The 14,098-nt window shown below is 41.1% G+C and overlaps 1 protein-coding gene across 1 annotated transcript; it reads left to right on the top strand.

Moving 5' to 3' along the window:
- The first annotated feature begins 4,364 nt into the window (after window positions 1–4,364).
- Window positions 4,365–9,231, top strand: LOC139472211 (major facilitator superfamily domain-containing protein 4A-like). The gene is made up of 3 exons (XM_071254585.1): window positions 4,365–4,442; window positions 7,439–7,724; window positions 8,300–9,231. The coding sequence occupies exons 1-3, from the start codon at window positions 4,365–4,367 to the stop codon at window positions 9,229–9,231; spliced, it is 1,296 nt and encodes a 431-aa protein (XP_071110686.1).
- The last annotated feature ends 4,867 nt before the right edge of the window (window positions 9,232–14,098 follow it).

The following is a 14,098-nucleotide window of genomic DNA, read 5'->3' as shown; positions in this document are numbered from 1 at the left end:
TTTTAAAAAGGCAATAATTAAATGAAAACTTATTCTATTAAAAAGATCCTCAATAGATGATGATTTGAAATAAGTATTCCTTGTGATGGAAAAATCAACAGAAATAATCGAACCAGGTTATACATACGATTTTCATACACGTTTCAGCGGTTATCAGGTTTTTATAACGTTTGTACACCTCCACTTGAGGTTTGTTTGTTGTTGAACTCTACACTCATCCTGTTATATGACGGCGGCCTGTACATACATTGTTTGATCGACATACCAGTGATTGATATGAGTAATGCTTCACGCCGATGGGGTGCTATGACATGCAATCAACTTAGTCACCGAGCCTCACCACCCAATCAGCTAAGTCGCCTCTTACTGTATACGGCCAAATGTACCCGTGAAGATCCGGGGTTAGAATAGGTCTTCAGCAACCCATGCTTGAGTGATGCAAGTCATCGATCCCATTGCGTGGATCGATGCCCATATCAATCACTGTATTGTCTGGTCCAGACTCGATTATTTTACAGACCGCCGCCATATAGCTGGAATATTGCTGAGTGCGGCGTTAAACAACAAACCAACCAACCAATCGCCTGATTTGTGACCCGTGCATTGTGCAAGGGACACGTGTGTCGGATTCACAGACATGCGTCCCATCTGTGGGCGCTGTCACTTTGCCTTGGCAACAAACGAAAGCATTAAAAGTTCGAGTGTGTTTAAATCTCACCACACTGACCCTGAAAGCATAACTGTTTGTTTGTTTGTTTGTTATTTGTTTAACGCCGCACTCAGAAATATTGCAGCTATATGACGGTGGTCTGTAAAATAATCGAGTCTGGACCAGACAATCCAGTGATTGATATCATGAGCATCGATCTAAGCAATTGGGATCGATGACATGTATCAACCAAGTCAGCGAACCTGACCACCCGATCCCGTTAGTCGCCTTTTACGACAAGCATAGTCGCCTTTACGGCAAGTATGGGTTGCTGAAGACCTATTCTACCCCGGAATCTTCACGGGTGAACTGCTCCTAAGCATATAAAAGGCTGTTCAGGAGCTAAGATAGTGTTAGTGAGTGAGTGAGTATGGTTTTACGCCGCCTTTAGCAATATTCCAGCAATATCACGACGGGGGACACCAGAAATGGGCTTCACACAATGTACTCATGGGAATCGAACTCTGGTCTTCGGCATGACGAGCGAACGCTTTAACCACTAGGCTACCCGACCGCCCCTACATACTATTTACGTCAATGGGATCACAATGAGATGGTACGATTAGGTAATCTGCCGTTAGTGTGGCAAATTCAGGGCCCGTTCAACAAAGACGTTGTGGTTGTGATGGCAAAGCTTAAACTGTGTTGTAAAAGGATTAATAAACATGAGAATTTTCAATAAAAAATCACATGGTCTTTGATTACTCGAGCCAAACACTCGATAAAATTATGGCTATATGGAATATCCTTTTTTTCGGCTTATGTGTGACTGATGTTTTTGCGCGTGGATTAAACAAACTAACCAGAACTGTTAATTAAAACCATGCTTGAGGAGCTAATAGGTATAGTGTTTATTCATTATGTGCAATGCTTCCACTGGAACGACACAACCGAGTGATCTATTGTAATATAGTCATAGACGTAAATTTACTCAGTACTTCTGAACAATCGACCGCCTCCGTGGTCTAGTGGTAGAGCGTCCGCCGGGAGAGCGGAGTGAGTTCGATCCCCGGCCGCGTCATACCAAAAGACGTTTAAAGATGATAATTGTTGTTACCCTGTCTGGCGGTCAGCATTAAGGGGCTAAAACAAGGACTGGTCGGCTCGGAGTCAGTATACTGTGTCTGAATGGGGTATTCATGTTAAACTGCGGCATGGTATCTCAGTGAGCTAGCACTATAAATCGGCATCAGTCCGGACTAGTACAAGCAGCCACACAAACACACACACGAACATGCACGTCGCTATATAAATGCAATAATCTTGGTCGCGACGTTAAACCCCATTTCACCTTACCTTCACCTCTGAACAATCATTGTGATAACGTCTACATCTGTTGATATAGTCATCTGGAAAAAGGGACGTTCAATAAGAAATGATAAAAGACGAAGCAATGTCTACTCCCCGTTCGAGGTTATTCCCTGCTCAATGATTAATCTTGTGCAGTATTTCTGTATGTGGCACAACAAATTGCAAAACTTGTCCTATATTGACAACTGATCCTGAATTCAAATCTAACTTTACAGCTAAAACATGCTGCACTAAACCTTTTGAAGACCTGTCATGACAAAAGACTGTTGGTTGGTTTGTTGTTGAACGCCGTACTTAGCAATATTCCAGCTATATGACGGCGGTCTGTAAATAATCGAGTCTGGACCAGACAATCCAGTGATTAATATCATGAGCATCGATCCACGCAATTAAATAACAAACCAATCAACCATCAAGCAAGGTAAGCTACTTTTCCTGTGTTAAATATGATAAAAAAATTCCCATCTCTCCGATTTTCTAGAAGCGCTAAATATTTGATTCAAAGATTGCTCCTGTTCTTTTATATGGCTCAGAGGGGCGGTCGGCAGCCTGGTGGTTATTTAAAGCGTTCGCTCGTCACGCCGAAGACCCGAGTTCCCTGGTTGGCTGGTTTGTTGTTTAATGCCGCACTCAGCGATATTACAGCTATATGACGGCGGTCTGTAAATAATCGAGTCTGGACCAGACAATCCAGTGATTAATATCATAAGCATCGATCCACGCAATTGGGATCGATGACATGCATCAACCAAGTCAGTGAGCCTGACCACCCGATCCCGTTAGTCGCCTTTTACGACAAGCATAGTCGCCTTTTACGGCAAGCATGGGTTGCTGAAGACCTATTCTACCCCGGATTTTCACAGGTCACAAACAAATGACAAATTACAAGAAACAATAACAAAACAAGCTTATAGTCAACAAAGTCATCTATATGCCCCGCCCATTTTAACACGTTATGGTCCCAAACCAGGTAACTGACCCAACATTTCTCTTAGACCCGTGAAAATTCCGTGGTAGAATAGGTCTTCATATTGTTTGAGACAGAAATTATCGACACGAGTCAGCCAGCATAGATCGGGCATCAATGTCTTCCAACATTTTTGAAAATCACTCAATCCTTTGCATGTGATACTGGATAAAGTATACCATCCCTCTAATAGGCTTAAATGTAGTCTACCTACCATGCATCAACCAAGTCAGCGAGCCTGACCACCCGATCCCGTTAGTCGCCTTTTACGACAAGCATAGTCGCCTTTTACGACAAGCATGGGTTGCTGAAGTCCTATTCTACCCCGGAATCTTCACGGGTCTGCACGCAATTAGGATCGATGACATGCATCAACCGAGTCAGCGAGCCTGACTACTACCCGATACCGTTAGACGCCTTTTACGACAAGCATAGTCGCCTTCTACGGCAAGCATGGGTTGCTGAAGACCTATCCTTTGCCGGATCTTCACGGGTCTCGTGATGTTGTCATTAGTAGAATGCACAAACTTAAAAAGAGGAAACGGAATTGGAATAAACCCATTCTGTTAAAGCCGGCTGTCATCCAAAGTCTGGCTGCCCTACATGAAAGGTTTCAAATAACATAACAATTGTATGTATGCATCACTTCATTGTTTCCTTAATCAAAGAACCTTGTATAAATGACATATGAAATAATGCCACATATAAGACCAGAGTGTTAACTGAGGAAGAAATCTGTCAAAACCATTCAGTACTATCAACTATTGACTTGACTCTAAAACCTGAAGATATGTACATTCTACCCGTGAAGATCCGGGGTAGAAAAGGTCTTCAGCAACCCATGCTTGCTGTAAAAGGCAACTATGCTTGTCGTAAAAGGCAACTATGCTTGTTGTAAAAGACGACTAACGGGATCGGGTGGTCAGGCTCGCTGACTTGGTTGATGCATGTCATCGATCCCAATTGCGTGGCTTGATGCTCATGATGTCAGTCACTGGATTGTCTGTTCTAGACTCGATTATTTACAGACCGCCGTCATATAGCTGTAATATTGCCGAGTGCGGCGTTAAACAACAAACAAACAAACCAAATCATGTCACATTAATTTGGTGTATAACAGTCACAATATATTCTTGTTCGCAGCATGTCCCAATTTAGTCATTTCTGCATTTTTCATTTTTTCTGTGATAATAAGAATAAGGAGCGAATGCAAAGAGATAAATGCGAATCAATTACGTCTGAGAAATATGGGCAAAAAGGTAATTTGCTCAGGCCTAATTATTTGCAATTGTATGATAGTCACCAGCTGAGGTGTTTGCTCATAGCAATCAATTTTCGCATAACTCATACATGGCAGCACGCAGTATTGCAATTACAATGGGAAAACTCGGAGACAAACCTGCCCCATATTCGTACATGGAGCTTAGCTTAATGCTTGCCTTGTCGTTTTTCAATGTAAGTACATATATTCATCATTTCAATCCTTTTCATTCATGAATTTGACTTGATTGAGATTGTCCATTTAGCCACCATTTTAACACTGCATTAACTTTTTGAAAGGAAATTTATCATACCGTGTTAGGGCGAGATATTAAGTTTCATAACTACCTTCAATCGACCGAAGTCACGATTGTTTGGTTGGTTTGTTGTTTAACGCCGCACTCAGCAATATTCCAGCTATATGACGGCGGTCTGTAAATAATCGAATCTGGACCAGACAATCCAGTGATTAATATCATGAACATCGATCCACGCAATTGGGATCGATGACATGTATCAACCAAGTCAGCGAGCCTGACCACCCGATCCCGTTAGTCGCCTTGTACGATAAACTTGTCAACTGCTTACACTGAAATGGAACTACCATAATTCTAAAAGGAAATAATAGTTATTACACTCATTTTTTTAATTATATATATATTTGTCAGCAGAGTTGAACCAATTATAACTTTTGAGATGGCAGAAACCTGGTGACAGGAAAGACATTCACGGTAACAGGACAGACAACATGGTAACAGGAAAAGACAAAATATTTCGTAATTGCCAAAACTATAATAACTATTTCTGTGTTGGTAGTTTCAGAAGCAAAGGTTAGTTAAAAAAGGGAAAATCAATGAATGTACATATCAAAGTGTTAGGTTTAATTTGTATGAGACACTAATTATATAAAAACGTGAGGTTTGGTAACAGCACAGACAGGGCAAAATTCCTAAACAAATCTTATGTGGAATTGCTCATCTCAAAAATAGATTTTGATCAGAAAGTATACGAACAACCTAGGTAACACTTCTTTATGTTACTGTAGCTTATTCCAAGCAAAAAACTGTAAGGAAATGAGAATGGTCAACTTTCAAAACTTCATTAGTAACAGCACAAAGTCTGATAACATATTTTCACTTTTACCAAATAAGAGTATTATATGAGAACATTCAGTAAATCATTCTTGACCTCATTCATGTGCACATATAAACACAGGTTATTGTTTGCCATGAATTGTTTCCAAAATATTTTCCCACAAAGAAGGCTCAACACAATAGTGAGAGGACAGTGTTATTTTGGAAGGCTCTGGTACCAAGCTTACAATGTCCTCAAAATGGTACCAGCATTTGTCTGGCCAGAAGAAACGATTTGCATTCCTCTGCTTTCACACTTTATGCACACATTCCACAAAAACTTCATCTAGCTCTATATCATCAATATAACCAGGATATGGTATGTTATCATACATAACAACAATGAATATCCCCAGGCATTCATTTATATCAACTGGCTGGTGTATTTCCTTTTGTCTTTCCATCTTTCTGAACTTTGTACCATTTCCTTACTTGTCTCTTGGTGAATCTCATCATCATTTAGATCCCCGTTCTGTCAGCACACACCTCCACTTCTCGTTTTCCCCGACACAGACTTTCCATTCTGTCAGCACACACCTCCACTTCTCTCTTTCCACCACTCAGACCTTCCATTCTGTCAACACACACCTCCACTTCTCTCTTTCCCCGACACAGACTTTCCATTCTGTCAGCACACATCTCCACTTCTCTCTTTCCCCGACTCAGACTTTCCATTCTGTCAGCACACACCTCCACTTCTCTCTTTCCCCGACTCAGACCTTCCATTCTGTCAGCACACACCTCCACTTCTCTCTTTCCCCGACTCAGACTTTCCATTCTGTCAACACACACCTCCACTTCTCTCTTTCCCCGACTCAGACTTTCCATTCTGTCAGCACACACCTCCACTTCTCTCTTTCCCCGACTCTGACTTTCCATTCTGTCAACACACACCTCAACTCCTCTTTCCCCGACTCAGACTTTCCATTCTGTCAGCACACACCTCCACTTCTCGCTCTCCCCCATTCAGTCTCTCCATTCTGTCAACACACACCTCCACTTCTCTCTTTCTCCCACTCAGACTTTCCATTCTGTCAGCACACACCTCCACTTCTCTCTTTCTCCCACTCAGACTTTCCATTCTGTCAGCACACACCTCCACTTCTCTCTTTCTCCCACTCAGACCTTCCATTCTGTCAACACACACATCCACCTCTCTCCTTCCACCACTCAGACTTTCCATTCTGTCAGAACACACCTCCACTTCTCTCCTTCCACCACTCAGACCTTCCTTTCTGTCAGCACACACCTCCACTTCTCTCTTTCCCCCACTCATAGACACGTTGTTCGAAGTGATCATGTAACATTACTTTCCTTTAAAGTGGCTAAATATGTTAAAAATAATAATCCTAAAATGTCTTTGCTGTCACTGAAATGTGTCTGTGCTGTCACTACTAAAAGTCTGTGCTGTTACCAAAGATCTACTGTGCAGTTGAATTAGTGTTTATTGACCCAAATGTTAATAATATTCAGATTTTCATGCACCAAGTAAACATTCAAAATACATTTTCTCTCATGTTTTCTTTGTCTTTTGTTGGAAAGTACTTGGTCCCAGAGACGGTCTGTAAATAATCGAGTCTGGACCAGATAATCCTGTGATTGACGCAATTGAGATCGATGACATGCATCAACCACGTCAGCGAGCCTGACCACCCGATCCCGCAAGTCGCCTTTTACGCCAGTCATAGACGCCTTTTACAGCAAGCATGGGTTGCTGAAGACCTACTGGGATCGATGACATGCATCAACCAAGTCATCGAGCCTGACCGACAGATCCTGTTAGTCGCCTCTTACGACAAGCACAGTCGCCTTTTACGACAAAAACGGGTTACTGAAGACCTTTTTTACCCCGGAACTTCACGGGTCAGACAAACCACGCCATTGATGACACACAATTAACATCTGAGCCTGACCAACCGAATCCCATTGTCGCCGGCTCTTAAACCAAGTAATGAAATAACGATTCTAATCCTGGAATGTATTAAAAGTGTTGTTATTTAGGTACTCTTAATATCAAATTGCCTCTAACTTGTCAATATGGATGTATCTTCCTCTCAGGGCATCACTGACAGCTTCTTGGGGCCGAGTCTGCAGGACCTGCAATGTATCTACTCTGTGAGTGTTGAGACCATCAGCATCCTGATCCCTCTCTATGCTGGCTTCAAGACAGCAGGTTGTGCGATGCATGCTCCGTTACATGTACAAGTCAATGCCTATACACTGATGCTCGTGTGTGTCCTTGTCAGCAGCTGCCTTGTGTTGGCAATACCTCTCTGGTCCTCGTTCTGGATTGCTGCCGCTGGAAGCTCAGGACTTGGGCTGGTTGGAGGGGTTTTAATCACTGGTGAGTTGTTGTGGTGGGACTGAAAAGGTGGGATCCTTTTTGATCTCTTCCTAATCCAATTGTCTTCTGACATGTAAATGTTACGTCATAATTGCTTTGTCTTTGATATTTCATGACATTATGTGTCCTCAGAGCTCAAGTTATTACTGAAGGAGTTCAGACTTTTCTGTTAAACAACATTCTCACACTCCCTTAATATTATGTACTTCCGGTTATTTGCCCTTGTGACGTCACTGGTTTGCTGATGTGCATAAGGGGGCACGGGTGGCCCAGGCGTCTAAGGCCTCGCGAATCGCTGTGCAGAGTTGCGTCCCTTGGGCACGCCAGAAACCTAGGATTGTTCGTTCGATTCCCGGTTCGCCCCGATTATGTTTCTAGGTTTGTCAGTACCATACCCGTGCTCGTTGGTTTCACCGAAGTGGTAAAGGTCTGGGACCTGCATCACTTCGGGCTTTCCTCCCACATTAAACTGACACGCCGTGATATAACTGGAATACTGTCAAAAGGGGCGATAAACCCAACTCACTCACTTATGTGCATATTTATCTTAATATCCGTCTGTTCTATAATTGCAGCCGTCATAGCCAAAACAGGTCAGTTAAGTCAAGAAAGTGCTGTACCCTTCCACATGATGGCCCTGGCTTTATGCATTGGAAACGGCTTTGGGGCATTGGTGACGTCCCCTTTTCTCAGCAACACAATACGCCATGGCAACTCATCAAACTTGCAGGACTTGGAGGTAACAATCGAATGTGGAAACTCAGAGTCAAATATAGTTTATGCATATCTGATTTTTGCGTCTTTTGGAACAATAGCCGCAATTTTCCTGACTATTTTACGTGTTTATGTGAACGACTGTCTTGCACAGGATTCAAACAAGAACAAGGACTCCTTTTGGAAAATGGAACTAATTTTCATTATTTTCCTTGCATCTTTGATCTTCCTAACGTCTGGCGCTCATGTTGTGTACGGAGGTTTGCTCCTCCTGTTTGGAACTCATAGCAGTCTGGAAATATCGGAGAAGACCATGGCCCTTATGACGTCATCGTTTTATGCGGTCACGGTGTTTGGACGTTTGGGGGGTGTGCTTGTGAGCCTAGTAATATCACAGTTATGGCTCGTCACTGTGTGTTTGGTTGGAGTTCTAGGTACGTCCATCTTTCTGATATGTACCGCAGAAACAAGCTTGGTGTTCTTATGGGCAGGTTCCAATGTTTTCGGTCTGTGCTATGCACCTCTATTTGCTTCACTAGTAGCATCGTCGGTGGAAAATGTCACTGTGAACAAAACAGTTTACACCATCCTCATATTCGTTGATTATGCGGGAATATCATTGAATTCTCTTGCTATAGGACAATTGATGTCAGCCTTTGGTCCTCAAATGTTGCATTATTCTATAGCAGTATTGGGTGGGATACAAATAATGTTATTCCTATGTCTATTTTGCCTTGGGAAGATGATACGAAAACAAAAGAATGAAGAATACAAGGCTCTTCCTGGTACCTAATATTATAGATGCATATATGTCCTGCAGTTGTGGCTATCAAAGACGCAACTTCAGCAACAAACTAATCTGTGTTTGTTGTTTGTTTAACGCCGCTTTCAGCAATATTCCAGCTATATGACGGCGGTCTGTAAATAATCGAGTCTGGACAAGACATTCCAGTGATTGATATCATGAGCATCGATCCACGCCAGATACGGATGACTGTCACAAGAGAAGTCTTAAATATTAATTTTTTTGTCAGTGTCACTGAATCAATGGATCACACAAAAATTCGGTGATACTGTTTTTTTCTAGATAATTTTGTACAAAGATAAAAAATTGCAATCAACCAGATTGTGAATCTAGTAAACTATGTGTTTTCTCGAGATTATTGTGGCAGTAAGTGAGGCACTCATAAAATATAGACGCTAGCGGAGATGCCAACGCTTTTAAGTTTTGTTTGTTTGTTGTTTAACGCCGCAGAGATGTCTTAAATATTAAAAATGTTGTCAGTGTCAATGAATAAATGGATCACACAAAAATTTGGTGATACTGTTTTATTTCTAGATAACTTTGTACAAAGATAAAAAAAATGTGATCAACAAGATTGTGAATCTGGTAAACTGTGTGTTTTCTGGTGATTATTGTGGTACTACGTGAGGCGCTAATAAAATATAGACGCAAGCAGAGATGCCAACGCTTTGAAGCCTAAAATTACGCCAATATCCTTATGCATAAAATATGACGTATATCAAATTGTTACTGCACCAGTCACGTGACGCATTCTTCAGGGAACTAATTGCATGTACACCGACTCGAAACACCACATTGTCTTTCTGCAAGTTAATGATGTTTCATCAACCCATGCTTGTCGTAAGCGGCTACTAACGGGATCGGGTGGTCAGGCTCGCTGACTTGGTTTGGTTCATGTCATCGATCCCTATTGCGTGCATCGATGTTCATGATGTCAATAGACCCATGAAGATCCGGGATAGAATAGATCTGGTTGGTTGGTTTGTTGTTTTACGCCGCACTCAGCAATATTCCAGCTATATGACGGCGGTCTGTAAATAATCGAGTCTGGACCAGACAATCCAGTGTCAGGCAGGGTAACAGCAAGTACCATCACTTGGCGATTTTTTTGGATTGACGCGGCCGGGGATCGAATCCCGGTCCTGCCGCTTTCTGGGCGGACGCTCTACCACTAGACAACAGAGGCGGTAGTACATATGTACGTGAGTGCACTGACTCACATGTTTGTAATATTGCCTGTTATTTTATATTACTGCTGTCACCCATTGTATTGCCTTTCATGATACACCTTATGTGTATTTCATTAAAAGTTTGTTGTTATTTACTGATTTTACAATCGAGGTATGTACATAGCGATTTTGGGGTGAAGCTTTTCATTTCAATTTGGGGGGCACGGGTGGCCCAGTCGTCTAAGGCGCCGCGATTCGCTGTGCAGAGTTGTGTCCCTTGGGCACGCCAGAAACCTATGATTGTGGGTTCGAATCCCGGTTCGCCCAGATTATGTTTCTAGGTTTGTCAGCTCCATACCCGTGCTCGTGGGTTTCACCGAAGTGGTAAACGTCGGAGACCTGCATCACTTTGGGCTTTCCTCCCACATTAAGCTGACACGCCGTGATATAACTGGAATACTGTTAAAAGCGGCGTTAAATCCAACTCACTCACTCACTCACTCATTTCAATTTGGGACGTAACGTATCTTTATCAAGATACCCGTGACGATCCGAGGTAGAATAGGTCTTAAGCAACCCATGCTTGCCGTAAAATGTGACTATGGTTGTCGTAAGAGGCCACTAACGGGATCGGGTGCACCGGAAAACCCATCACGCCATATTACCAGAGGAGAGTGTTAATAAAAGCGACAAAGACTGAGCGATATTCCAGCTACATGACGGCGGTCTGTAAATAATCGAGTCTGGACCAGACAATCCAGCACGAGGATCGATCCACGCAATTGGGATCGATGACATGCATCAACCAAGTCAGCGAGGCTGACCACCCGATCCTGTTAGTCGCCTCTTACGAAAAGCATAGTCGCCTTTTACGGCAAGCATGGGTTGCTGAAGACCTAATCTACCCCGGGTCTTCATGGGCCTGTGAAAATAAATGGAATCCTGCTGAAGTTATGTAGATGACTTTTATATTTAATAAAGATAGGTACGGTAGCTTCTCGTGGCTGAATGCACCCTCAGTTCATTAAACTTGTAAATTAGCACATGTACACAGCATATAAACAGTATGCGAAACACCTCAGTTCAGCAACCAACTAATTTGAATACCACTTCAAAATTTATTATCAATACCACTATCAAGCTCGACTGTTTCAAGACTGCACATTTTTAATCAGTGAAATGCTCTGCATACCTCACATCAACTGTGTGCTTGTGATTAATACAGAATGGTTTGTTTGTGAGTAACGACAGTCAGCGATATTCCATCCGCATTACGAGTGTATTCAATTATCGAATCTTCACAGAATAAAGCACGTATATGCCTACAACGACATGATTAACCTTTCCGCACTCAGTTTCATTGAGTGAATGTTGTTATCTCATTTTATCACTTAAGGGCAGACCCGTGAAGATCCGGGGTAGAATAGATCTTCAGCAACCCATGCTTGCCGTAAAAGGCAACTATGCTTGTCGTAAAAGGCGACTAACGGGATCGGGTGGTCAGGCTCGCTGACTTGGTTGATGCAGGTCATCGATCCCAATTGTGTGGATCGATGCTCATGATATTAATCACTGGATTGTCTGGTCCAGACTCGATTATTTACAGACCGCCGTCATATAGTTGGAATATTGCTGAGTGCGGCGTTAAACAACAAACCAACCAAACCAACCACTTAAGGTCAAAGTTATGAGGTAAATCCTACTCACTCAAATGGTAACATTTTCTTTAAGGTATTACTGCTAGATTCTTATATGAATTGGATAACTTTCTTTTATTACCTATATGTTTTGAAATAACCGACCTCACTCGTGGAAATATCACTTCACGCGCACCAGTGCATTGTTTACATCATCTGGACGGCATTGTTGACGTCATATAAATCATAATGTGCTGTAACATCGATATGACGTCACACTAGAAACGACCTCATATCTTCTAATACCTCTGTCGTGATCAGTGCTTTTTTCTAAAGGGGAGCTCAAAGGGATCAAGAATTAATGGGTATTAAAGAAATAATTTGTTTGTTGCTTAACGCTGCACTTAGCAATAGTTCAGCCAAATGATGGCGGTCTGTAAATAATCGAGTCTGGACCAGACAATCCAGACAACGTGGTGTGTTAATTCCCCTATATCAGAATCGAATAAACAGATACATATATACCAACATGGAGATATATTAAGCATGTGTGATTGAATTTTTTTATCGTATATTGTAGAAATGTCGCCGGTTACATTCATTCAAAGTATCTAACTGTTCATGGTCATGTTCTTAAAAGTGTGTATTTCTTCATTGAAACAACATATTAACATATTGGTATCGGGATTAGACATTTTTTCAGCCTCAACTTCAAGACCAGGTATTTTTTTAATTTAAACTATGACCATGCATTTCTAAAGAAAACCGCCTTGCATCAATGTCATATTTGTAGCTGGCAACTTCTTTTGTTTCAACAAGCATAATTATTCTTTTCAAGACATTTCGGAAACAATTTATTTTGGTCAATAAAATCCCAGCCCAAACCCTACTTTTGAAATCTGTTTTTTTTATGCATAAGAATCAGAATTTCTGCTCGGTTTGGCAAATCTAAACTGATCAACGCGAGAAAAATGTCAAAAAAGGCATAGACTTTTCGATCCGAACCATTTTTGTGTCGCCAGCATGGATACTTAATGTCACCCATCTTCTTCCCTTCACATCCTGGTTAGGTCTTAAAAGTGTTGGTATGTAATGCAAAGAATGAACATGTAAGGTGACAAGTTATCTCCCTTGACTGCATTGTCGAAATGTGTATAGGAACAAGGACAAAAAACCACTGACAAGAATTTCTGAGGTTATGCCATTGAACAAAGTATTTATTCATTCATTTTACAGAAAACTACGGTTATAACGAACTCAAATGGACTTCTATTTTAGTTCGTTATAACCATAGTTCGTTATAAGCATATATACAGCATAACTACAGCAAATAGTCGGTACTAAAAAGTAAGTTCGTTATATCCGTCAGTTCGCTATAAGCGTATTCGTTATAACCGTAGTTTACTGTATATCATTGATTCTAAAAAGAACATATCCAATTACTGGTATCGATTACTTTTTTCAGAATCAGTTAACAATAGCAAGGCTGGAATATGATAATTTTCCACATTTTGCATAAGATCATATATCTGTCTGAAATCCTTCTGCTCTTCGTTAATAGAAAACCGACGATAATAAAAGGACGCCATTTATTGTTTTGGTTTATTATCTTTTGGAATACATTATTAGTCCTTGTTTTATTAGATGAATAGTTCACCAGTACTGTACGCAAAATTGAGAGATCTTTGTAAATATTTACGAATATTATTTCAGAAAAATGTTGAGAATGTTTTTCTGGCATTTAACTGCTTCGAGGACCTTATCATAATTCAGTTAGCCTTCGATTTACTAAGACAAATTTTACATTAAATTTACCAAATAATGTTTCTAACTGAATACTTGTTCAGAGTACAGTTTTCCTTAAAATTTGCTTGATTCGTGTAAAATATCCTTATATTGGTCTATAATTTTACCTTGGTTATCTTCTATTCGATTTATTGATTTATTGAGATTGTATCTCGATTTAGAAACATTGGATATTTTTTTACATATTTCTTACACGTTGCTTTAGATCGAACCATTATTATTTCTTCTAAATCCTTATTGAGA

The sequence above is a fragment of the Haliotis cracherodii genome, unplaced genomic scaffold (assembly GCF_022045235.1).
Source record: "Haliotis cracherodii isolate W230 unplaced genomic scaffold, xgHalCrac1.p SCAF_24, whole genome shotgun sequence".
Classification (NCBI taxonomy): Eukaryota; Metazoa; Mollusca; class Gastropoda; order Lepetellida; family Haliotidae; genus Haliotis; species Haliotis cracherodii.
Note: the sequence above shows the minus strand (reverse complement) of the source record. Positions and strands in the feature narration are given on the sequence as shown.

Excerpts from the sequence above, each read along its gene's own strand:
- LOC139472211 (XM_071254585.1), top strand. The coding sequence starts at position 4,365 with ATGGGAAAACTCGGAGACAAACCTGCCCCATATTCGTACATGGAGCTT. Across the intron at positions 4,443-7,438 it reads TTGCCTTGTCGTTTTTCAAT|GGCATCACTGACAGCTTCTT; the intron begins GTAAGTACATAT and ends TCTTCCTCTCAG. Across the intron at positions 7,725-8,299 it reads TGGAGGGGTTTTAATCACTG|CCGTCATAGCCAAAACAGGT; the intron begins GTGAGTTGTTGT and ends CTATAATTGCAG.